The 27,952-nt window shown below is 34.0% G+C and overlaps 1 protein-coding gene across 1 annotated transcript in view; it reads left to right on the forward strand.

The window, feature by feature from the left end:
• The window catches only part of LOC129223954 (endoplasmic reticulum mannosyl-oligosaccharide 1,2-alpha-mannosidase-like), an 89,506-nt gene that overhangs the window by 36,094 nt on the left and 25,460 nt on the right, over positions 1–27,952 (forward strand). The window contains exons 2-4 of the mRNA XM_054858337.1: positions 3,126–3,383; positions 11,242–11,317; positions 15,282–15,467. Of these exons, the coding sequence (XP_054714312.1) occupies positions 3,126–3,383; positions 11,242–11,317; positions 15,282–15,467 (520 nt within the window). The remainder of the gene's footprint in view (positions 1–3,125; positions 3,384–11,241; positions 11,318–15,281; positions 15,468–27,952) is intronic.

Below are 27,952 nucleotides of genomic sequence, written 5' to 3' on the forward strand. Positions count from 1 at the left end.
TCTACGCATTTTCCTCCAATTATTTGTTTAAAAAAGTAAAATTAATAAGTTGCGATTATATAGTGCCAAAAATTTGTGCATCTTTTTTCCTCAGCAGTAAAATTTTGAATCTTAACTTATTAACCACAAGATGAACTTCCTAAGATAGCTTCTGTGTCTGTAAAGTTGTTTATTTTACATAGCTTGAATTTTCCTTTCACGCGTTCCATGCTACGTAAAATAAACAACCGTACAGGCAAAGAGAAAGCTTTTTATACCTTAGCTCCTTTGCCTTTACTCATCGTCTTGAAATAATTAGCGTACTGTAATCACGATTTCAAGAAGAAATCTTTGTTTTTTAAATTAATATTGATAAAGGGTTAAACGTTATTACTTCTTCGCGTTTTTAATTTAATTGCTAAAATTGAATGTTAAAGCAAAATCAACTTAGTTTCTTGCCATCGTATTATTCGCTGTCGCCCCAGATAATACAAAGGATTTTTTCAGACTTCAAAAATTCTTCTGTTTTGAAACCAAGTAAAATGATAACCAAGTTTCAAAATAAACTGAGTTATATTTTGAAATTGATTGTATTTTCCCTTTCAATGTTTGTAACAAAAGTAATCTGAGTTTCTTGTTTTTGACAAATAATGAAATTTTTTGAAATTGAGTTACCTTGTGCCAGGAGTGCCCACCTAGGGGAAAGGGGGTAATGGCGCAGAGTGCGCCATTGAAATTTTTAGAAGAGTTGTTTTAGGGGTATTTTTCTCTTGGGGGGGGGTCTTCATGATATTTAGGGGGTGCGCCCTTGCTCTTAGGCGGGTGGGCACCTCTTCCTTGTGCACATAAGTAAATATTTTTATTACGTTTAAATAGTTAAAATGTTGTATTCATTCAAAAAAAAAAAAAAAAACCTTAGTTCTTGAATAGAGAATAGCTCAATATGACTGGTTGTTTAAAGGTTTCAATTTGTTTTACATAAATATGTCTATTATTTGCGTAACTACATTACTTCTATACATTCACTATTACTTGTTATTCTTGCAGCAATAATTATACTGCTTGAAAATTTAGTTCAAAATTATTTCCACGTAAGCATTTTAGTTTTATCATAATGAGATATGTCTATAAGAGTGTTTTTAATAATTTCTTATAATTCTTATACTAACTAGTTACTGGAAGTAAAGTATTTGTTTTATATTTCCTATAATATTTCCCTGTAGATAATTTATTGTACTATTTTTACTAAAAAAGGGAGCATCCTTTTTCAAAATAAATTTATAATTAACAGCTTAAGACGTTTTAAACACTGCATTTTATTTAATGTACAATGGTTTCCAAGTAGGGCAAAGAAAGGAAACCATTATCATTGGTAACGCAAATCAGGGAAATTTGTAAACTTAATCAGAGAAAAGTCATGGAATTTTTTTCTCACAGTTCCTGTATCCACCCTATATATATTTTTTGAATAATTATAAAATACATCTTTGCTTTTTTTTTTTTTTTTTTTGGCCTAAGTTTTTACTATTATTATTTCGAAACAAGAAATGTATAATACACAAACATTTAGAATATTGTTATAATTATTGAGATTTAAGAGAAAAAAAGTTTTTAAATTAAGTGGGGTCCAACGCGCCACACGAAGAGTGGACCAAAATACCCCACGTTCTTGGTCTGAAAATGTGATGTCATAACTTTTTTCTTTTTGACAAAATATTAAAAAAGTGCTAATAATTATGAACTAAAAGAACGTACTTTAAGAAAGGAGTTAAATTTTTCCCGCAATCTTGGTGAAAACTATGAAAAAAATTAAAGTTGCAATTTTCTGAAAATTACTCAGCACTAGTAAAATAACAGTTTCTGGAATAAAATTTCTTCAATATAACTGTACCATGTGAGTTCATTATAGGATTTGTAGGAACAAAGGTGCTATTGGTAAGTCATAAAATAAAAAAAAAAGAAAAGAATAGTTTAAAAACCAAAAAAAAGCACGCTTGTATTAAATATGATCTAAAAAGTAAAAATAATCTTTAGGTGTAGGGTATGATAAAATAATTGACCAAACAATTAACTTCAATGTAAAAAAACCGTGGGGTGCTGTCGATTTACATTTTCCTAAGGAACAATTTAAGACAACTGACAGGAAGCCCTCCACGCTTTTTTTCCATTAAAGTTAATTGTTTGGTCAATTATTTTATCATACCCAACATCTAAAGATTATTTTTTACTTTTCAGTTCATGTTGCAAAAAATGCGGTTTTCTTTTTTAAGTTTTTTTAAAGTATTACTTTCTTTCTCTCTTTTTTTTTAAGTGTCACTTGTGTTTTACGAAAAATGTTTATTTTAACATAATTCGCAATGTCTTCGTGAAATCCACCCCCCCCCCCCTCCCACCACCAAAAGCGACTAACGGGCTTGGGCAACATTTGAAACGGGAATCTCTCGAAAACTCCAAAAAGAATGATGATACTCCTTTCCTTAAGTTGTAACAGTCGAGCTCTAAAAACATTCAACTGCTCTGATAAATTGCTTGTCAAATAATTGTCAAATCCATCTAATTCCTCTAATTCTTCACCAGTCATCAATGTAGGCGTGTGGAAATCATATTTATTATACTTTAAACATTTGAGACACATTTTAATAAAATTTACTTGCACTCCTCTACTCACTTTCTAATATCACTGAATATTTCTTAAGTTTTTAGAAACTTAGTTTTGGAGAAAAAAAAATGCCAAGAGAGAGCTCTAGATCACCCTTCCCGTAATCTTCAAAGTTTTTAAAATGCTTTTTTGTAACTTCAATTTCGAAAATTTGGAAGGGAGAGAAGGAATTGATTTCCATCTTATTTTTTTTTAAATCGATCGGGGAGATCAGTCCCCGAGTTCTATCTTACCCTGACGTCGTAAACATGGCCCATAATCGCATTTTTGAGGCTTCAATTTCTACAAATAGCTGCTGAGCCACCAGTACCTTTCTTCCCCCTAACAGCACCAACGAAAGTCTAAAATAAGACTACAAGCTCTAAACTTTTTCTAGGGGGACCCCCCCCCCCCTAAAATTATTTTCTAGTTGCGCCACAGTTTTGAATAGGTCTTTCGATCTATCAATATTTTAAGTTACGTAATTCTTTATTTATTGTATTTTCAGCTATGGAACCAACTTTCAAGATTACAGAGATTTATTATATGTACAGTTTTTTTCTTTGTGATAATATGCTTCATTGTAATGCTGCCATGGACTGATAGTTCCTTCCTAACTGGTAATCATTCAATGCGTGATAAATCTGCTCAAATTGATGGCAAACAGAGATTGGGAGAACATTTCAATGATGAAGAACAGAACAAGCCAGACCTTAGTGAAAAAGTCTCTATAAAGAAAGATGCAGCATTTATTCCAAAGCTCAAGGTAAGGATTAATTTTCCTTGTTTTATGCAGAGTGCCTTAAAATATTTATAATTCTTCAATGTGCGTAGTGTAGAATCTTTCAGTGAAATTATTTATAAGCAGAGGGTTTTTTTTTTTTTTTTTTTTTTTTTTGGTTAGATAATTAGTAGAATGAAAATTGTGGTGTTGGTTGAGATTCCATTAAAGGGGGGGGGGGGGGGCAGCGGTTCCCAACTTACGGCGCGTGGAGCACATTCGGCCCGCGAAGCTGATATATCTGACCCCGATCCAAACACACTTTAGAGCAGATGCAAACTTAACTTTAATGAAATAGGCATCGAGAAATTAAACAATTCCTGGTTTGTAATTTTCTTTCCTTTTCCTTGTTTTCCAAATTATTTGGAAAACAAATTGTACATTTTGGGCTGTAATATGTGCTCTGGCCCCGCGAGAGTCTTCTTAATATGAGGTGTGGCCGTCGGGTAAAAAAAGGTTGGACACCCAGGAGCTTCCCAAACTTAAATTTTTGGGAGGGCAGAAATTCTCAATTTGCCGGATGGAACTCCAAATTTTGCCGAAAGATGATAATTTTACTGAATCGTCAGACAAAATTTTCCGAAAAAAAAGAAATTTTTGGAATGTCACAATAACCTCCAGTGACCTTCGATTGGGGCTCCCCTGAAGGCAAACCGGTTTCTCTTGGAAAATATGAATTGAACAACATGATCATTCAAATGAGCTGCCAGTGATGTGAAAACGAAAAAAAAAGTATACATGCTTCTGGAAAAGTTCAATTGTCATCTCTTCTCTACATACTATAAAATGAAGTGTCCAAAAAGCGTCTGTTTGTTTGAACTCGCAAAACTCGAGAACTACCCGGCCGATTTCGCTGAAATTTTCACAATTTGTTCCTTTAAGTCCTGAGAAGGTTTGCAGACCAGTTCGAAAAAAATTCGATGAATAGTTCTTTTTTTATTCCAGTTTAGGCCCAATTTTCACATAAATTCCCGAATATGGGGGTAAAAAATTACTCGCAATTAGTAATATTACATTCGTTGGAAAGGATAGAATTTTCCGCGTTCTACGCAATTTGTTCCAACGCTCTAACTTAATTGCGGCGGGAATTATTTACGTTTTTAGCTCGAATTTGTTTAGGCTTAGCTGAAATTTAGGCAATACTTTCTTCATTAAATCCATCAATAAAAAGTGAAGGAATTGTCCTACAGTTTTCGTTTTGACACCATTGAAAAAAACTACCTTTTTTACTTCAGATCTAAATCGACCTATGGTCGGAAGTTTAATTTTCTATCTCCATTAGAAAAAAAGTTACAAGCGAATTAAATGAAGTTCAAAAATCTGTTCTCTATTCAAGTTTTTAACTATTTTATTTTGCCTTTCCACGGTAACGCTTTTTGAATCCATTGTTTCTATTTTTCTCATTTTCAACTCTGAAACTTATTTTATTTTGTGTTTCCATAGTTACGCTTTTTAAATCCATCTTTCTCATTTTATTTTAATTTCTTAAAAGTATTTTAATATCAGTCGTCATTGTTTGGAGTTGAAATTTTGCATGATGATTTTTTTTTCTTTTTTTTTTTTTTTTTTTTTTTTGTCTTTTATTTATGCCTGATTGTTGAATATACGTCACTTGACACAATTTTTGTTTTCAAAATAGACCGGACAAAGCCGGGCAACGCAGCTAGTTACATTTATAAAATTACAAAGTGGAGAACAACCTGGAACACCGAGAAAAGTCAGGAAATTTTGCTATTCTGGGAACGTCATGCAAATTTCATAACAGCCGTGGAATTCTTTTATGTTTTTTAAAGAAAAGAAATTGCCTTCAAAAGTAAAATTTTTGATAAAAATTGATGATAAACCTTCACAAGTAATTCAAGAAATTGTAAGGAGGGGGGGGCTCTTCCTGGGAAAAAAAACTACGAAACTAGTCTTAAAAATGCCAAACTTGGGTCTTTGGCGAACTTATTACAAGTGGCTCGGGGGGTTTTGCCCTTAAAATTTAACTCTCCGATTTTATCGAAATTGAAGTCTTAAAAGCGTAATTTTAAACTTTTCTTACTGATATAAGGGCAAGAGGGGGGTGGGCTCTTGCTAGAAAAAATTCGCAGTGTTAATAATATCATTTTTGGCTGTCTTTGAAGTTGGGGAATGGAGAAAGTGTATTTGAAACATTTTCCCTTGAAGAATTTGGAAATTGAAGTCTTATAAGTGCTATCATTAATTGTCTTTGGCTAAGTTAGGTTCGGGAGAACTGTTTGGAAATTTTTTGAAACTAAAATCTTGAAAACGCTTATGCGCTCTTTGATGATTTAATGTTCAAAGGCCTACCCCCTGCCACCGATTGCCGCCACTGTCGACCAAACGAAGCGCAATTAGTTTATGTTAATCTTTTACTTGGGTTCCGTGGGGTTACTTACATTCCGCGTCAAATCATCGCACGGTTTAGGATGGACCGTCACAGAACTGGATGAAACTTGGTACATGAAGAGATTTAGCCTAATTATGAATGAAAATGCTGAAAAAAAAATTTTTTCTTTCTCCTCATTCAAAAGTTATTAATTTTTCAAATTTTCATTAAAAAATGCTACACTTTGAGACGGTTAATCCTCATTTTCTCAGGAACTATGAAAGATACAAGCTTAAAATTGGTCTTGTTTTAAAGCTCTTTTAATCTGCTTTAATTTGATGTGCAACTTGATAAAATTAAAAAAAAATATGTATTTTAAAATTTAATTAAATTAAATTTCAAAATTTAATTTTTTAAAAACGGACAATTTTAAAAATTTGAAAAAAAATACAAAATTATTTTGTGTTATCGTCTCACATCTTGCCGAGTTTCATAATGGGATCTTTATGGGATCAGATGATACAGGGAGAACAAGTTTCATATCTATCCAACTTTCAGCATTTTGGACAAATAGCTTTCTGATAATCGATCAAATATTGTTCTAAGTTATAAAAATCAGCATAGGAAAATATAAATAAACTGCTAATAATAATCTAAATGACTTACTTACATAAAAATTGAATGAATTTAATATAATAGAAAAAAATTGAATAAAAAAAATCATGATAATTCATTTTTTAGAAAAAGAGTACATCAGCATTGTCCGACGTTTGTCGGAATTTTTTCGTCTCTAAGCTGCAAAATCTTTACAATCTTGTTCTTTTCTTCAACTGGTAGAGTATATGTTTGGTTAGTTGGCGTAATGGGAGTTACTTTGCAAATAATGTCTAAACAAGGTATTTAAAGAATGTCTGGTACTGATGAATATGAAAGTTAAAGCGAAGGTCCTGGTGGGTGTAGGAAAGTGACTTTCACTTCATCATCTTCATTTTTGGCCAAAACATAACTTCGCCGCCATTTTTATCATGTATGGAAATGACATATCCATTTAGACGTTTCATCGTTATAAAATCATTTCTCCAGTTGAGATGACAGAATATTTGGTTGATGATGGAGAAAATGAAAATGCTTTAGCACTCACCTTTGCTTCACAGCTGGAGGGAATAAAAGCATGCAGCTTTTGGTTACCTAACCGCATCTTTTTATCTTTTTCAAAGTATTCATTTCTAAAATTCGACCTGATTTTTGGACCACCCGGTATTACTAGTGGACTAAAACAACACAGCTGAGCTCTAGTTTATTGAGTCCAAATCGTTTTTAAATAGTAAATCATTATTTTTCCATTTTATATGATTTTTTGCATAACTCCAGTTCATTTCTCTAGGAACTTTTTGTGTCCAGACCACACCCAAACATATCTCTCATATAAGTCCATGGTTATATATTCAGAAACTACTTTTTGATTGGTTAACTTTATTTCGTTCAAAATAATGATATTCTACCGCAGTCAGTATGAGAATGTTTTGCCAATGCAAATTAAACATCTGAAATAAACCAGAAAAAAGATTAACTCGTTACGAAACATGAAACGGAAAATCAAGCAAATGGAATGCTGAAAAAAGTTGAATATTTGTTCTGAAATCGATCAAAACTCCATTGATTACCTTTCAGGATTCAGTAACCTGAGTTCATTGGTCTACGAAATTCTCCTGAGAGTTCCAGTGGAAAGCATTCCAAGCGGAACAAGTTAATATTGTCAAAATATGAATATTTCCAAACATCAGAAAAGATTCATAAGTCTGGATGAAAAGAAAACGGCTGTTCGCTTCAGTAGACTCAGCTCTGACTGTTCGGGCTTAAAAATACTACTTCTAGTTTTGAGAGGATTTTTTTTTTTTTTTTCCTTTCTTTTTCATTAAAATAATGCACCTGCAAACTCCTTTCACAGAGAAGTTATTTTCCTTTTTCAAGGTGACTTCTGATCGTGTAATTATTCTTCATCACACCTTTCTTCAGCTGAATCTTAGATTTATCTTGTTTGTCAAATGTGCTCTTTTTGAAAATGTTGCAGTAGTACTTGACTTGCAAATTGTAAGTCTTGAAACGATGAAAAAAACACTTAGACGGTAAAACAAGCAGTGTAAAGCTTTTTTTTTTTTTTCATTTATATACATATTTAAAAATACAGATCACATCGTTCAGGCATGAATGGCTTTCGCAAAAATGCAAAACGTTTCACTTTCCGTGTACAAACTGTTACCGATATCATTTCATAAACGCTGCAAAATTTAATGTATGGCTGTTTTGTCATCAGTCGATCATGTATATTTTCAATTGGAGTTAATATATTTACACAAAATCAGATTGCTTTTCATGGCAGTATGGAAATGCGTCATCTCTCTGGGATTTCTTTTTACTTCCTTTTACAAAAAAGGAAGTATTGTATTCGCGAAAGAAATTTAACTCAAAAACCGACCTTAAATTCCATTTTACTCAATTTTTTTTTTTTTCCCCGGACTCGACCACACGTGGATAAGTGCCTAAGAACGTATAGACACGCGAAATATCCATTTTGACTATTCCTGAGTTAATTACGAGTTTTCTCATGACGTCTGTATGTATTTGCGGATGTATGTCGTATAACTCAAGAATGGTATGTCCTAGAAAGTTGAAATTTGGTACATAGACTCCTAGTGGGGTCTAGTTGTGCACCTACCCTTTTGGTTGCATTCGAGTGTTTCTAAAGGGGTCTTTTGCCTCTTTTGGGGGGAGGGGGAAATCATTGTTAATTTCGATGTAAACTCAAGTGGTGTTATCATTTGGCGGACACTTGGCGATAGATCGCCAGTCTTTTGGTCGCCACGTTTTGACGCCAACTTAACGAAAAATTTGGCGCTTTTTTTTTTTTAAGTTTTTTATCTGGTTTTAATTTGGCCACTGTTGGTGATATTTAGAAAGTAAACTATTGAATCACATTAAAATTGCCAGTAATGGGGAAATGACATTAAATTAGAGTAAAAGGAAGTCATGTGATGTACACATCAGCTCGTTCTTTTAGTAGAGACACCTTAATTTGCCGAGCATGAGGCAAATATAGTTTATAATCCTTGATATCGGAATTAGCCTATTTTCGGATTGTAGCCGAGAATTTTAAAATGGCGGACACAAAAACTTGCGAAAAGAATGCATTAAAGAACGTTATAGAAAGTTCAAAATTCATGAAAATCATTATTGTACAGACTCGCTAACAAATAAAGCAATTTCGTGTAAAACAAAGTTCAAAATTGTACAATTGATTCACTAACAACTCCAAAATGTTTTCCCGAAATAAATACGGCTTCAGTCCGATATCATTCTATTTTTTCCGACAGTTGGTTAAAAACGTTTGCACTAGAGGTGCGACATCGATGGCAAAACATCGATGTCAGAAATTAAAACATCGATATTTTCAAACATCGATGTTTTAACACATAGGTCTTTTATCACTATATAACATACATTTTTGAATATACTACACTACAGTATGTACAGCACTACATTTTTAATATACTACTACTATACATACATAATCTCTAACAAATGTTTCTTAGTGGATCAGTGAATTATTTTGGAATTGCGTCAATTTGTTGAATTATCGCTGTTATTTCGGAAATTTCTTAGTAAAGCCAATAATAAATTATATATACATATATTTAGTAATTTAAGCAATACAAAAGAATGCGTACCCGACGAATGCATTGAAAATACTGATCCTCAAATCATGAATTCAATTTAATAAGAATAATTCCGCAACATACGTGTGAAAATGAGATCTGTATTTGAGAACTATAGGGCTTCAGTACTTCTTTTGTTCAATATTTTTGAGTGAGTTTATGAATACCATCTTTTTTCTTTCTTTCTTTTTTCCATTTTGAAGATCGATGTTTTGAAACATTGATGTTTTTTAATCGAGGTCGCTTCTCTGTGAAAAATTTTACTATAATTTTCAACTAAAATACAAAAACATCAACATCGAAAAAATATCGAACCCAAAACATCGATGTTCCAGAAACATCGATGTTTCCAAAATATCGATGTCACACCCCTAGTTTGCACTAAGACCCTACTGTATGAAAAGTGTTAGAAAAATGCTGAAATCTAGGTTCGCGAATCTTCTGTACAGTTAATTGTGCAAAAACTGGAGTGCATTTTTGAAGACTGCATATTTCGTACACCCTTTTCATTTTCAATGCTTTTAACTGAATGCGTTCTACAGAAAGATATCAGCCATTTAATGACCCGAATTTCAATAACTCTTGGATAGATGAAAAATCGTGAAGGATCTTTCACAAATTTGCAAGATTTACCTGCAATCGTTCAGTGTGATTCATCACAAAAACAGATTATTTGCAAAGGATCCCTCACGATTCGCCGCCTATCCAAGTATTATTGAAATTCGACTCATTAGATCACTGGTACCTTTCTGATTGATTAAGATATTGAATTGGAATTTTAATATGAGTTGAGGGATCTACTTGGGCTTTAAATTATGAAGGATATAAATTGCCATCTTTCGCAGTGAAAACTTAACTTCTTTAAACGTTCATATTTGGTCAAATTTTTAATATTTTAATTTCAAATTTTAGTATTATACTTCTCTTGTATTTTGTCAAGTTTTCTGAAAGTTTGTTAATGTTTGATGAAAAACTTTGCGTGTTATGACAAGTCAAAAACCTTCAAATTAAATTAGTCTTTTTGAAAGAAATGCTTTTATTTTCATGTGCCCTTATATAGAAGTTTGGTAAGACCTCATTTGGAGTATGCTGTTCAGTTTTGGTCTCCTTATCTTAAGAAAGGTAGTAATGTATTGGAAAGGGTTCAAAGGTGGGCTACAAGATTAATAAAGCAAAAGAAGCAAAGAAGCGTTTGAAAAGTCTTGAGCAAAGAAGAGACCGAGGGGACATGATTCAGTTGTTTAAATTTATTAAAATGAAAGATGTTACGGGGCTGAAGTTTAGCACTGAAAACAGGACAAGGGGTCATTGTTTTAAGCTATTTAAATCTCAGGCTAACATGGATATTAGAAAAAATTATTATTATAGCAGGGTAGTGGAACCTTGGAACAGCTTACCGGAAGAGGTGGTAATGAGCACAGGAGTCGATAGTTTTAAGAGGGCCATTGATCTTCACTGGGGATTGTAAATTGACTAGGACCAGTCTAGCTGGGCCCAGAGCCTGTTGCTGGTTGTCACTTTTGTATTTGTATTTGATACTTTCTAGAAAGTTTTAAAATAATTCTACATAGTAAACTAACGGATGAAATTTACTGCTTTATTTTTTAAATATTAAACTAATTTTGTTACAAGTTTTGGGATCTACTTGGGTTTTAAATTTTTCTAACCTTTCAGAATATATAAATATATTTTTGAGAGAGGTATCCTAATTTTCAAAAATGTGTTTTGCTGTGAACTTTTTGTGTACCACAAGTGTTCTTGATTTTTAATTCATTTATTTTTTAAATTATGTTACTAGATGGAGAAAGTTAGTTTTGATGATGTTGAAAATAATATGTTGGAAAACATCCTTGGATCAACAGCTGAACATGAAAGTATGTTTATTTTTATAAGTTATCATAATAATAAAGACTTTTTTTCTTAATGGGGGAGGGGGTAAAATGATGATTTTTGTATGATGATCTGTTAATTGCTGAAACTGCAGTTGAAAGTAAGGCTTTTAAGAATTTCTCTAAAACAACTAAATTGACTTTCTATGCCAGTTCTATATCCAGTGGCATCGCTATGGAGGAGGGGTTTGCCCCGGACAGTGGCGAATCCACAGGAGGGCGATTGGGGTGCCCCCCCCCCCTCCAACACATCACAAAATATCACCTACAACTGTATTTTTACGAGTTTAATTGCAAAAAATTTTCAGGGAAGAGTCCCTCAAGTCTCTCTCTCCAATGTCATGGAAGATCATCAAAAATTTTGAATTTTTGGAGCTTCAATTTCGAAAAAACCACCAGAATTGAAAACTTTTTTGAAAATGTTGTTAATCCGGGGTAGAACACCCGATCTCAGGTGCTTCTCTTAGCATCAGTAAAGACCCACTAACATTACGTTTTTGAAGTTTCAATATTGAAATGTTGAGGGATGAACCCATCCCTTCCCTTAACGCTACCCAAGATGACCAACCATCCCATTTCAAGGCTCTAATTTCAAACAATTTCCGATGGAAAGTTTCAAACCTTGTTCCTTCCCCTATGTCATAAAAGATGGCTTACAACTGTGTTTTCAGGAGAACAATTTTGAAAAATTTCCAGAGAGGAGCCCTCATGTCCTTCTTTAATCATCTTTCAACATCATTCAAAGATCGACTGAAACAATGTTTCTGGAACTCTTACATCGAAAAGTTCTGAACCCCATGTCTTCTGCTGCATCATCAAAGATGGTCTACAATTGCGTTTTTAAGACTCCAATTCCAAAAAAATTTGGGGGGGAAACCCCCAAACCCCCTGGTGTTTTTCATCACTAAAAATATCTAAAATTGCATTTTTGAAACTCTAATATCAAAAAACGATTGGGGAGAATTCCTGAATCTCATCCTTTCCCTTCAAGAAAATAAGTTAGCAAACAATTGTGTTTTCGAAAATATACCCTTAAATTTTAAAAAATTCCCGGCGAGTTCCTCCAAATCTCCCTTCCTTTTGTTAACCACCAAATAGTCTAAAAATGCGTTCCGGACAAAAAATTTCAGGTGAGAGCATGCAAACACTCCTACTTATGCGCAAATATTAAACAACTCAATCAACAAACAATTCTATAACTACCTTCAAATTTTATTTAAAAATGCAATTTTAGTCATTCATTATGTTCAGTACCTTTCTCTTCATTATGTTGTTCTGTACCTTTCTTTCTGCAACCTTTCTTTTATAAGGAAAAAAGTTCAATTGAGGACCTGAATGGCTACTGAAAATACTTCAAGAGTCCTCAACAAATCAAAAGTTGACGAGTTTACTTTAGATAATAGATTCAGTATATTAGTAAAAATTCTCTTTTTTTTCCTCAATTTTTATTCTTGGTACTCGAAACACTTATATTTTTCATTTAAACTCTTTGAACAATACACATTATTCGGGGGAAAAAACATGTTCTGTTCTTAAGGTTTTTTTTTCATCAGTCCCCCCCCCCTCCCCCCTACAATTTGTTACTCAATCGCCCCTCCCAACAGGATGGACTGGATCCGCCACTTGCCCTGGATGTGACCCGTCTTGATGGTGACACCCAAAAGGAAATTAAGTTTTTGAAAAAGAAATACTTCAATTCAGAAAATTTCCCACAAAATTTTAAATTATTATTACCTACTCTATCAAACGCAGTTGCATCACCAGGGAGAGGGGGGTCTTAGGCTGGAAGATGCCCTCTAGAGGGGGGCTGATAACAAGTTGGATTTAAGAGTTTATGTAGAATGTAGAAAAAAAAGAAGTTAGAAAAGTGTTTTCAAAACACCATCAGCAATCAAAATCCACTCTTGTGATTTTTTTCAAAAAATAATGTAATGAAAAAGTGTACAAAGACAAAGATTTTATAACCCAAGTTGTAAGTTACTATTTTATAATTTTTGTATTTAATTATATACTTAATACTATATACTATATACACTTAATGATTCTACTATTTTGTTATTTACTTAGCTTATTTCCAAAACTTACTTTCTTTCAGTGTTTCTTTCAGATCTTTTGCTCTAAGGGGGAGGGCACTTTAAAGTTTGGAGAGGCAAAAGCATATTTAAGGGGGGGGCACTTTTAAGAGTTCAGAAGGGTCATGAGCGTGTTTAAAGAAATAAATTCGAAATTACCCACTCTGAATAACCTTATTACGTCAAACAAAAGAGAACACAGGCATTTCCATTATAGCCTGCCAAAGATTTGATTGGCCTTACATCCTCTCCATACATTGAGATTGTCTCCCCTCCTTGTTTGTTAAGCGTCGAACATTGACTGCCGGTATTTTGCCAGGGGAAAAATAAAAATGTGCTTTTAGCAGTTTGTTGACAGGGAGGGACTTTTCATTGACAGTGACAAAATGGAGGCCATAAAGCCCCCCTCCCCCCTCTAGATAGATTTCAGAATTTTCTATTCTTTCCATATTTTTTTCATTAAAAAAAGACTTCTCATAGTAGTGTAAAACAATTTTTTTCCGGGGGGGGGGGCGGTTGGCATCCTCTGAGAGGGCCCCCCTCCCCAGAGAGAGCGAAAATAGAGGTCTCACAAGTTGAACAGGAACACCCTGAACAGCTAATGATTTATTATTCTTACATTTTCAGACCAATTCGGAAAACTGATGAAAATTTCTCCGCTTAATCAAATACCTCACTTAATTCAATAATATTTTGTGGCCTGACAGTATTTATTTCAGAGGGGCGGACAGTAGACAAGTGTCGATCCTGTTCATACCCACACTTAAGAAGACAGAATATTGCCTAAAACTGCATTTTAGGGACTTCAATCTCGGGAAATTACTGGGGAGGGAGGGGGCAGGGACTCCCAGATCCCCTGTTCCAGCCCAAGTATTGCACTTAATAGTGTTTTTTTTTAAATGGGCTGTTAGCAAAAAAATTTTAGAAGTTATTTCTTCCTCGTCCCCTTCTTAAGTCTTTTTTTTTTTCTTTTTTTTTTTTTTTTTTTTTTGTGCAAAGTTGCAAAAGATTGTGAGCAACATTATTAGAAAACATACTGACAAAAATCATCTAATTTTGCTCATCTCAATAGCCAACTTTCAGGGGAGCCCCGCCCCGTAAGGGAAAAGACACACCCTTCCTAAATATCACAAAACCCCCTAAAAGCAAGAGCCCCCCTAAAAAAGAAAAATACCCCTCAAAACACCCCCCCCCCCCCCACTTAAAACTCAATGGCACAGACTTCGCCATGAACTCTGCTATGTGGGCACCCCTGCAACTTTATTTAATGGACTTTCTCTAGAATGCAGTCCTACTATTGCCTAGTACTGTCTTTCCACTGTACTCTTGCTGCGTGCCCCGGGGTTGACCTGTTGTTTGCTGATTGATTGTTTGTCCTCAAGTGTCGTGAATCCCTATTGGTTAGTCAATTGGGTATAAACACTGGTGTCTACGTCATTGACGTATGTTCTTTCCTGACTTTCTGGTTGCGTGATGAGCCTTTAGCACTGATGAAGAGGCTTGATTGTAGCCTTAAAAAAGCTATTTGCTGTTTTTTCTCGCCAATTTGTGCTTTATGTATGTTGATTTTTCAATTAAATCATATTGTAGCACAAAGCTTATTTGATCATTTTTCATTTTCCTACTGTTATGGTTTTATGTTTTTATAAGTTTAGTACCCCCCCCCCCCCCTCCCTGTTTATAAGCTCTTTCCCTATGAATTGTACTTTAGAAAAAAAATTTAACTCCATTCTTTTTGCATCAGGCTAATGCAGATTTCGGAATATAGCTAAAATTTGTGTTAAATATAGCAAAAATATATGCATTTTTTTATTTGTACGTTTTTTATTTGTTTGTGATGAATTTTTGTGAACTCGGGTTTTTTATTTTGTTTTCAGATTCTGCCCAAGATAGACAAAATGCAATAGTAAAGGCATTTTTACATGCTTGGAAAGGATATCGAAGTTATGCCTGGGGTCATGACCACCTTAAGCCAATTACTAAAACCTTCCAAAACTGGTTTGGCCTTGGGCTTACAATTGTTGATTCTTTAGACACCTTGTATATTATGGATTTGCAAGAAGGTAATGATTACTTTTAGTTATAAATTGCACAACTGTATAACACCTTCTCCCTCTTCAACCCTGTTCCTGGAATCTCTGACTTGAGACATGTTTGCCTACATTTAATTGCTAATAGGCGAAAATGATTGTGTTTAAAAGTAACTTATTAACAATTAAGACGTAATTTTTTGAGTGATTTCATGTATCTGGTATTAAAAATTATTAGTTTTACTGTAAATGTTATTAAACAGGACAGTGGTCTTCATCCTTATCTTAATAAAAAGCAAGATGTTTTACTGTGGAAGGGCCTGCAGACCACATTGACTAAACGTATATGTATATATATACTGCATGTCCCCATTTAGCATGCAAGACCTCTATTTTCTTAACTGTTAGTCTGACATACATACTTCCATATTCAGTATGTTACCGCCCTATAGCCAAGGCAAAGGCAGAAATACATGAAATACACCACCAGCTCAGTCATTCCAGCCGAGGACTGGAGTTTCATGCTTATTAGCACTCATCAGCCCGGCATAGGAAGTGGCTGAACCGGAGCAAAAAACCTCTTAAGGAAGCCAAGAGTTCCAAACAAACTGGCTAATATAAGTTGATAACAGGGCCGATCCTAGGGTGTCGGCCGCCCGTGTGCAAAGACCTAATGTGCCGCCCCTCAAATTAATTTGCATATTTTGACTAATCTTTGACGTCCATATAAATATCTCTTCAAATTTCTATATCAAGTTCTAATTTAAAAAAGAAAAGAAAAGAAAAAAAAAAAAAAAAAAAAAAAAAACAAGAATGATGAACTTATAAAAAGGAAGAAAAGTTTCATAGTAAGAAACTTCTTAGGTACAATTTATATCTTTGAAGAAAGCAATAGATACCAAAATTTACTAGTCGTAAAAATGCATTTCATAGTTTGTCTTCGGTGACATCAGAGAAAGAATGGAGGAGGGGGAATCAGGGGAGAGGGGATTGCTCCCAGAAAATTATCGAAATTGGCGTACGAAAAATAGTTTTAGTAATCTTTGGTTGCAAGGAGAAGAGTCGGGTATATTCAAGGTGCATGGAGAAATTTTCGAAATTGACGTCAAATATTGCTATTTTTGGAACTTTTTCGAGACTTCAGGGGAAAAGTAATGTTGGAGTTCGCTCCTAAAATTCTTTCAAAATTGAAATCAATTCGAAGCTATTTTTTGTGACCGTAGCTTAGGAAAGATTGGCGCTCTTCCCGAACATTTTCCGAAACTGAAGTTTTAAACAAACAGTTTTCGGTTATCTTTGTTGACGTTGCTAGAGGGAGAGAGATTCAATCATCTCCCATTGAAAGTTTTCGAAATTGAAATTTAAAACGCAAATTTAGGCTGCCTTTGGTGTTGGTGGGGGATCTGGCGGCTTTCCTCCGGTAATTTCTCGGCACTATTGTTTCAAAAACCCACTTTTGGCTATATTTAAAAACGATAGGGGAAAGGTGAAAAAATTCCGAACCGAAATATTTTTCGGAACTAAAATCCATTTAGGCTATTTTTGAGAAGGGAGGGTTTTGAAGCTCCCAAGCGGATATTTCTAAAAACGCAATTTTATGCTATCTTTGGTGATATTAACAAAACTGGGAAGCTTCGGCGGATCTTTCGGATATTTTTCGATATTAATATCTGAAAAACACAACTATAAACTTTTGTCCACCTCACTTCGACGAATGATGGGTATATGCCCTAGCGCCGTGAAAAGTTACATAAGCCAGGTTCCTCTAGAGTTTTTGAGAAATTCAAGTCCCAAAATCGTATTTTAAGCATTGTTTAATAACTATGGGGCAAAGAGCGGGCGGGGTTCAGTGTGCCCTCACGAAGTTTTTTGAAATTGAACTCAATTTCAAACTAAGGGGATGGGATTAGGGACCTCTCTAAAGACGCTAATTGAGACTACCTTTGGTAGTAATGTTTGGGAATGGGTTTTGGGGCCCTCCATCGCAAAAATTTCGTAAAAGAAATACGAAAAAAGGTCATTTAGCAATTTTGGATGACATTAAGAAGGGCTGTCCTCTGAAAACACATTTTGGATTTTAAAGCCAATTCAGGCTATGTTTGATTAAGTTAAGTTGAAAGGGGGGAATCAGAGATTTAATTGTGTCCTTAAGCTCGGTGGTTCAAACAGCAAAATTTTCCGAAATTAAAGTCCTAAAAACGCCATTTTAAGCCTTCTTTAGTTTCGTCAAGAAGGTCATGGCATCCTTTTGAATCTTCGTTTTGGAGCTACATTTAAAGTTACTACCCGGGGCAAGAGCCCTGATCTGAAACCGGGCAGTTCATCCGTGATTTTAATTCGAAAAAAATGCTGTAAAGGGGGAAAATTACAAAATTTCAGTTCATTCATATATGTTTGACTCAGGGGAGTCGCAATTTTCCAGTCTCTCTAAGCAGCCGCGATTGTCAGAATTTGTTGTTTGAAATGCTTGCGAGAGTACACTGTCAAAAATGAAACGCTCAATTTTGACGATTTGGCAATCCTCGAGCACTATTTCGTTATTTTCGACGATCCTTTCGTCACCAAATCACGTGATATTTGACAAAACCAGAAATCTCAAATTTTTGACGAAATTATTTCGTCCCGATTTCGTTATATTGCAGTGCATTCTGGGAGTTTTCGTTTTAGTCCTGTATTCGCTCGTTAAATTATCCTAAAGGATTCATAAAAAAAAGGTTAGTATTTATTGAAATTTGTATGTGCAATGTGCTTTTTCTTTTATTTATTGTTACATTTTTGTTTAGTGTTGTGTTAATAGTTGTGTTTAAAGCACATTAAAATTGAAAACGAACCGTTCGATTAGGTTTAGAACTCTGTGTGTTTTTTGAAATAACTTTGAGTCACCTCCATGTTAGGCTTAACTAGCGTTATTTTTTTATTTGCAAAAGAAAATGTTGGTTTATTGACATTAGTTTCCAAAAACGTACTTCCTTTATTTCGTTGAAAAAAAAAATGTCAAACATGACCACAGAATTTGTGCAAATTTAAACTTACAAAAAAAAAAAAAAAAATCCACCGTAGCTAAACTAACGCAGATGATAAATACAGCGCTTTTATAAAAGTCATAGAACTTTGAAGATTTTAATTTCAACTTTGAATATATTGCATGGTTATGTGTTTTCATACTTCTCCATGAATTTTACAAAAATAATTCTGTAAAACAAAGTGTATTTTTTAGTTTAATAGTTCAAATTTTTTTTCACTCTGCATTTTTATTTTCTTAAACAAATATGTACCCATCCCCCAATAAGTATTGATATTTTTTCTTCTTCCACTCTACATGTAATGTTTTATTCAATGTTATAATTTATACAGTTGCTCCCAAAAGTGTTCGTACACTTATCATTTTCAATGAAATATTGCTCTACCCATTAGAAATAATATTTTGGAATGGGTAAACAGCATTATTTTAATAGCAAAATAAAATATGATTTTGAAGAAATAACTAATCTAAAGAGAATTAAGAACTTTATGGCACAAAAGTGTTCAAGCAAAATATTTTTAAATAATTGTTTAGTAACCTTTTAAACAAACCGATGATACTCGAAGAAAAAAAGCGCTTGATGCAATAAAAAATTAATGCAAACCGTTTATAGCAGCTTTTGGTTCCGAAACGATGACCTTTTTTTTTTGTTATGCTCGTTGGTGGCAGGACTTTTAAAGGCGTACCTCATGTTGTTTATATAATATCTTTCCCTTCAGCAGATGTTTCTCGTGAATGTTTATGTTGTATCAATATTTCATTATTTGTGAAGCCTTTTTTTTTTATGTTTTATTTGCATGAAGCATGAGGTGAAGTAAATATCAATTTAAAACAAATCATTTTAATCTAGAGAAAATATTAATTTCCGTAAAGAACTCTATCTTTGTGCTTGATATTTCAGCAGAATATTTTCAATATGTTTTTCAATTTTTCCGCAAATTAAATAAATTAATGAAAATAGAGTTTTAATGTTTAACCTCGATTGAAAAAAGATACATATATCGTAGCATGTTTTGAAAATAATAATGATAAGCATTTTTTGTTGTTTATTTCCACACTTAATACACTAAATTTATAAGTTTTTCTATGTCAATTTGTGTTACATGATTTATGATAATTATGAGTTTTTCTATTATACATAGTTTCTACGGCTAAAATTAATGCAGCATTAATTTTATTACCATATTTGCATAATATGGTAATAAAATCATATAACAAAAAATGAGAAATCCGGGTCTACATGAAACCAGATTAAGAAGCATTTTATAGATGAACTACCAATCAATCCAAATGTAAGTTACAGTTGTGATTTTTGCTGAATGCAAAGTAAAATATCTGAAATTTTGACCGAACAGCTATACTTTTTGAAAAATTGAAAGAATAATCGAAAAAAAAAAAAAATCCAATGATATCGGTCAATTAGTGCTTTTCCTTGTTTGCGTCTTGAGAACTATGTTCTTGGATTTTCTCCTGTCTTTGGCAACTTTTCTCCCTTGGCGTGTTTTTTATTTACTGCGTGAAAATTGCATATTTTAGAAATCAAATATGCTTGGGGAAAAGGTAATACTTCCTTGGTAAGACTCCCTCCGTCTCAAACTAGTAGAGCGACGTTTGAATATTTTTGCACCAGCGATTAATTCTGACGATTTTATGATTTTGTTTGAATATTTTTTAATGATTTCAAGGTACTATACTATCAATTAATCGAGTGTTGGAGCCCTGGGGTTTTTGACTCTAATTTGGTAGTGGTTTAAGGAGATAAGGCTCGGTAAATAAATGTTGCTTATTGATAACATAACACAATAAAATCTCGGAAAAAAGTAAAAATAAATCATAATCATCAGTTTCAGTACTACTTAATTTGTTAGTATCTTAATAGAGCTAATTTGTGGTGGAGGGAGTACTTCAGAAAGCATTCGTCAAGAAAACTGCAAATCTTAAAACGAAAGTCGGGAGAAAACGGTGTATTTTGGCTGTCAGCTGAAATAAAAAATAAATTTAAAAAAAAAAATCACAGATCAACAATTGTCGCACCCTTGATTTTTTTATAACTCAAAAAAAAAAAAAAAAAATTCACGACTTGATATGCAAAGGAATTAACTAGTTTAATGGCTAAGTAATGCTGATTGTCGATAAATTGAAGAAATCCTAATTCCAGAATGCTATTTAGAAATTATTTTCAGATACCAACTGAGAGAAATAAATCATTGTCTGTCTGCCTAAATAAAAATTTTGCCCATCCGCTGTAAAAATAACTCATTCTTGCAATCTGCTTGGAAAAATAGCTGTCACCGTCGAAATAATCATATTTTGAAAAGTATGAAAATGAAATCAGATGCTCTTTAAAGTCACATGAGAATCTTAGCTTTTTAACTAAAGGGGAGAAAAAACTCAGCTTTTGAAAGATATTGTGGAAAAAAGCTTTATTTCAGAGATAAGCTGCTGCATTTAATCGTAAAACTTTCCTAGAAATAGAAAAAAGATCAATGTGCGTGCATGAGGGCATACACCCATGAACTTACACATTTACTTATTATACATATATTTTCTTTTTGAAACTCTTTAGGATGGATCCAACATCATGGAGATAATCAGAACCAAGACAGACGAAGATTTTTTCCATAATTATAACAATATTCAGAGTGTTCATATATTATACATTGATTTCATGTTACACATGTTTGGAAATAATAATAAAAATTTAGGGGTAAATAGCAAAGGAAAATTTTATAATTGTTTAACAAACATTACACTAAATTAATTTTACCAAAAGATTTATTTCACATCTGCATTTTTTTAAGATTTATATTTTCAAATACCTTTTGCAATTTTGGCAGAGAATTGTTTTCAAAGTATGAAGTATGAAATGCATGCAATAATAAAGTTCCTGTATTAAACATAAATTTGGCCAAACAGACATTCTACATACAAGCAAAATTAATAAAACAAATAATTGATTGGAAAAAGAAAAAGGTAAGTTTTTTCTTAAGATTATCTAATTTTATTTTATGTATCTAATTTTAGAACAAAGATATACTAACTTAAAGTTGTCCATTTTATTGTACTTTTTCTTTGAAATTTGTGGTATAAGTTGGATAAAAATATTTTTTTTCTGGAATTTTTTTCACGCGATGCAATCAAGAAGAAAATCCACAGCAAATTTCTCCCGAGCATATATCGATGTAACTGTGCATGAAAGTGACACATGATTTATTTTTCCAGAACCCAATGTCTGCTGAGGAAGTAGCACTTTTATATTCCCAGTAGGGCAGGGCGATGTAGGAATTTCTACATCGTGATGCATCGCCATCCTTACATCGCGACGTAGCGATGCATCGGGATGTAGTTCAAACAGTTTGAAATAATCTTCCCGCTTTAGGGCCACCCCCCTTCCCTCATTAGGGGAGTTTTCCTTACAAAAATCCAGGCTTTTGTCAGATCTTTTTCTTAATTTGTCACATATTTCCTTTAATCACATCGGGAAGTACCTCATATGAATACTACCCCATGGGAAACTATCCTATGTGGATTTCCAGCATCAAAGGACATCTGGGCCGAATCTGGAAAAGATCCGACGAAAACTGGATTTTTATAAGGAAAACTCCTGTGGGGTTTGGCACACATATCGGGACTAAAACTACAATATGGGAATTCCCAAGCATCAAAAAACACATGTACCAAATGTGGAACAGATCAGACGAAAACTGGGTTCTTATAAGACCCCCCCCCCCCCCCCCGACACATAAATGGTTTCCCACTCCATAGCGGGACGAAAACGGGAATTTTTGAGCGTCAAAGGACATCTGTGACAATTTTGGAAAAGACCTGATAAAACTTTTTTTAAAAGAAAAGCCCCCATTTGGTGTTTGTCCCCCATAGCGGGGCGAAAACTACTTTATGAGAATTCCTGAGCATCAATAAACGAACCTCTATGCCAAATTTTGGAAAGATCCGACAAAAAATGAATTTTTTCAAGGAAAACCCCCCATCGAGATTACCTCTCCCCCCCCCCCCCTCCCATAGAGTGACGAAAGCTAACCTCCGTGAATTCTTGAGCATCAAAGAACCTCTATGGCAAATTTAGAAAAGATCGGACAAAAACTTTTTTTTTATATAAGAAGAACCGCCCAATGCGGGGTTGCTCCCCCCCCCCCCCATCATGGAGAGTTGAAAACTACCATGTGTGAATTCCAGAGCATCAGAGGACCTCTGTTCCAAATTTGGAAAAGATATGATAAAAACTTTTTTCATAAGACCCCCCCCCCCCCCCCCCGTATGGGGGTTGCCCCCATAGCGGAATGAAAACCACCCTATGAGAATTCCTGAGCATCAAATAACGAATCTCTGTGCCAAAATCCGAAAGATCCAACAAAAACTGGATTTTTTTTTGTAGGAAAACTATCATAGGGGTTGCCTCCCCCCCCCCCCCATAGAGGGACGAAAACTACCCTGCGTGGATCCCCAGGCATCAAAGAGCCTCTGTGCCAAATTTTGGAAAGATCCGACAAAAACTAGATTTTTTCAATTAGCACCCCCCCCCCCCCCCCTCTCCCTTTATAAAGTGATGAAAAATACCCTGCGTAATTCTTGAGCACCTAAGAACCTCTGTGGCAAATTAGAAAATGATTGGACAAAAACTTTTTTTAATCCGGAGAACCCCCAATGCGAGGTTGTCTGCCCCCCCCCCCCATAGAGGGACATAAACGACCTTGTGTGAATTCCCGAGCCTCCAATAACGAACCTCTGTGCCAAATTTGGTAAATATCCGACAAAAATTAGATTTTTTGAAGGAAAACCCCCATTATGGGGATTTAATTAGATAACAAGGGGAGTTTAATCTGCAATGATTTGTTTTAAATTTTTTAAGAAGTTGTTTGTTTGCATTTTTACATAAATAAAAATTTACTTGACATATTTTATGTGCCTCTTTTTTCAACAATTACTTGTCTTTTTTTGATGGGGGGGGGGGGGGGCTGCAGGCCCGTTATTTCAATTTTTTCCCAAATATGGCAAAGAGTCTGTACTCAATAAAAATTTTACAGAAAACCAACTAAAACGACAGCCATTCATGTGTAAAAACATGAATGTTCAAAAATCAAGACGGGAGGGGGAGGGGGTCAATTGACCCCCTGACCCCATAAATGAAGGGCCTGTGAAAGTGACTATACGCATTAAAGTGGGAAACTACGGTGCTAAGATTCTGAAGTTACGATTTGATCACACGCACACGAATCTTATAAAATACAGTCGAACCTCGTTATAACGAACTTAAAGGGACAATTAAAATCGATTAAAAACGTGGTTCGCTTTATCCGAAAAACAATAAACAATAAGACAAGAATTGCAAAAAAGTTCATTTCAGCAGTTATTTGTTTTAAGCGTGTTCGAATTAACGAGGTTCGATTGTATTCTCAAAAATAAAAAAAAACTAATGAGCTCAAAGAAAAAAAAAAGGAAATAAATTTTCTTAAAAATTTACGAAATTAACGTCCTCATATATGACGAAATTAATTTGACGAAACGAATGCTCTCAAAACTACGAAAATGATTGTTAATTTGACGAAACTAGAATGAAGAAATATTTCGTTACATTTGACGAAATTCGCATCCTCAAACCACTAACAAAAGCAGTTTCTTTAATTTGACGAAATGTTCGCTCGGAGCATATCCCTGGAAGTGGTTTCGTCAAAAACGAAGAAAATTTCGTCAAATTTGAAAGTCCATTTCTGAGAGTGTATCTAATCAGTATAGCTTTTTTAAAATATAATATATAAAATAAGTCTTCATTGTGTGTTTAGGTCTATAAAAGCTTGGGGGTAAGCATTAGTGGCCGCCCTGGACCCTGAGTGCTCCTTTTAGAAGGCACCCTTTCTTGCTTCAGGAGGAGACCATTTCCCTCATCTGCCCTCCCCTGTATCCATGCCTGATTACCGGTTATGTCATAAATTTTGCAACCAAATGAAACATGTGTGTAAAGAGTAGATATTAATGGACAATGAACCAACACAATGTTCCCTAACAATCTATTTTTCTTGAACTATGCTATGCTGTCGGGAAATCGGCACTTACTTTGATAATTAAACATTTAAAATTTAGCATTTATTTGACTTATTATAAGTTATCTTTTGAGAATTTCTTGAGGAATTTTGCTTGATTAAAAGAACTATATGATGCGGCCTGCGGCCGCCCCTTTCTTTGGCCGCCCTTGTGCGGTGCACACTCTGCACACCTGCTAGGATCGGCCCTGGTTGATAATAAGTTGATGTATAAAATTAGCACTGACCAGGGTTGACAAGTTTTTGCCGGGAGCAGAAAAAACCATGGAAAAAACCTTGGTTTTTACCGCCCGGCAAAAATAGGTTTTTGCCAATTTTTGCCAAAGTGGCAAAAATAGATTTTGTGTTAACAACTTACGGACAGTTTTTTTCCTTTTTATATAAAAGTAAAAGCATGAAAAGATTTTGATGAAATTTTAATTCAATTATTTTTATAGTTTAAAAAAATTAAGGTTTAACTTACTTTTAAAGTTATGGAGCATTTTTACTTTTAAAATTTTAAACATTAACATAAAATTTCAGTTGGTAACATCTAAGACAAATAATTAACTTACAATGAAAATGTAATTAGCTTGTTTATTATAGCATTTTTTACAGAATACTAAATATCTATATAAAGTATACTTAATCAAGATGCAACTATAAAATAAAAGAAATAAAAGTTGGCTCATTCTGAAAAAAATGTTTTAGCAAACATTTAAAACCTTAAGTTTTACAATCCAACATTTGTTTTTAATTTATTTTTGACCTTATAAATTAGAAGTAACATGGAGAGACATAACTAAAACATCAAAGTGCATTATTTATATTATATTGTCACTATTTCTTGATTAACAATATAATGCTACTTTATTTGCAATTAGGTTTCTGCCATTTTTTCCATTTTTGCCGTTTTTTTTCCATTTTTTGCCATGGTTTTTTCCATTGTCCCGGCAAAAATACCTTTTTGCCGGCAAAAAAACCCAACCCTGGCACTGACCAGACATATATATATACTGAATATACTTTACTGAATATACTATGCCTTGTCTGCAATCTTCGAGTTGAACTGAACCATTGCTTCGGTCACTCATCTTGTCAATGCTAATTCTATATTAGCTACCAGTTTGTTTGGCACTCTTGGCCAGTGGCGGATCCAGCCGACTGTTTTGGGAGGGGCCATCCGAAATTTTTTAACAAAATCCCCAAGGCCGAATTTAGCTCCATGCCGCCCCTAGGTAAATTTGAAATCTGCCCCCCCCCCCCAAAAAAAAAAAAGAAGCAAAGTATCCTTGACTCAAAAAAAAAAACGTTAAAAAGTGTTCCCCAGATTCAAACTGTCAAACTTATGAAGAAAATGGCGTTTCAATGAACATCGAAATGATGGCGTTTCACATTCTGAGGCACCCCGTGAAGTGATTACAGTGATCCACTACAAAAATTTTTATTCGGCAAATTTTGCTGACGATTCGGCAAATACCATGATTAGAAAACATTTGACTTTCATAAGATGTGGGAAAGTAATCATTATTAAATTACAAGAAAATTGTCTCTGTGGAAAATGAAAGAATGCTAATATTTTACTTTCAAGAATAATAATTTAATTCAAAAAATGTGTATTATAATAGCAAATTTGCCGCCCCCTGAAAAGTTTGCCGCCCTAGGTAACTGCCTACTCTGCCTATTGGGAAATTAGGCCCTGATAACTCCCCAGAAATTTTATTAAAATGAAGTTTTAAAAACTCAATTTTCGGGGTATCGAGACATTAGGTGAAAGGGTGGATTTAGGAATCTTCCTCGAAAATGTTTCAAAATTTAAAATTACGAGTAGTTTTAGAAAATTAGGAATCTAAAAACGCATTTTGTCTATTTTTGATGATGTACGGAGAAAGGTCAGGTTTCGGACGCTGGCCCCAAAATACTTTTTGAAAGGAAAGCTTAGAAACCAAAATATTCTATCATTATACATTGAGAAGTTAGAAGAGGAGGGGTGCTCTTCTAGCTCTTCAGCTGTCCAGCCTAAAAATGCAGATTTAGGTAATGGTTGCTTGCATTAAAGAAAGTGTGAAGGTGCTTAGAATCCTTCCTTCCTGGAAATATTTTGCCTTTGAGGCTCTAAAAATTCGATTTTTAACTATATTTATACATATTTTAGAAAAAGATGGAAGATTCGTGAGCTCCTCCAAAAAACCTCCTTTTAAAGCTATCATCACGATTTAAACTAGGGAGGGAGGGGGTCCTATCAAAACTCGTTTGTAATTGAAGTTCCAAAAAAATTCATTTAAGTTGCTTTTAAGCAAGTTAAGTGATAAGGGCTGGATAAGCTAGTTTCCGTTGACATTTTTTCCAAATAAAAGACTTAAAATGCAAGTTTTTGCTACATATCAAGGCATTTGTGAAACGGCATGGGAAAAGCGGGTTCTCCTCCTAGTTTCGAAATTAAAGCCATAAAAACGAAAATTTATGCTCTCTTTGGTCTTGTGAACAATAGGTATACTCTGAGAACCGCAGCATTTAGAGATGGTCCAAGTGTCTGTAGTTGGAATCAAGAAATGACGTAAAAGGTGGAGAAAAATTTTGGAAAGAAAAAGTTTTGTTTTGAGGATAGGGATATAATTTATCTCCCAATGGAGAATTATCACTTTTTTTTTAACGCTTTCATTTGCTTTCAAATGTTAAGAAATATCGAAAAATCGCACCTTTACATTTTTCTGATGCCTATTTTATGAAAAAATTAATATTAAAAAAGCTGAATTCCGGTTTCGGTCTTAAACAGGAAGTCACATGACCAACGCCGCCGTGACGTCATAAGCGCCTTTGAAAGTAAACAAACCGACATTCGATCGCCATTGCTGCATTCGCTTGTTTATCGTTATTTAATTTATATGTCCTTTTATCATCTGATATGTCAGTTACAGTTCGTTACAAGTATTGTATCGTACCAATGTGTACGAACACATCGATCTCAAATCCGGAAAAAGCATTTCTAGATGTTCCAAGAAATGCAGCCGATAGAAAGAGATGGTGCATGGCTATGAAGCGAGACAAGGACAAAAATGCAACTTTCTCAGAAAAATCCTGTCGCCATGTATGTGAAGATCATTTTGATGTAAGTATTATTTCCTATCTATTTTCAAAATGTTCTACCGATATCTAAACAGACGCAGAACGTACGTATTTAACTAATAAATAAGTACGCAGAACGTATGCATTTAAATAATGAATACATACGTTCGTCTGCCATGACTGCCTTCGATGATGTTTCCTTTTTATTTTCATTTACATTAAGAAAACAAACAGTAAGGATTTTTAAACGAGAAAATTACTGTTTGATTATGCAATACTCTTTTTATAAATTTAGTTTGTGTTTTATTAATTAAATTTACAGAAAAATGAAAAGGAAATGTACATGGATTTGAAATTAATGACAAAGTTATTGAGCTTACTGTTTAAAAACATTT

This window comes from Uloborus diversus, chromosome 6 (assembly GCF_026930045.1).
Source record: "Uloborus diversus isolate 005 chromosome 6, Udiv.v.3.1, whole genome shotgun sequence".
NCBI lineage: Eukaryota > Metazoa > Arthropoda > Arachnida > Araneae > Uloboridae > Uloborus > Uloborus diversus.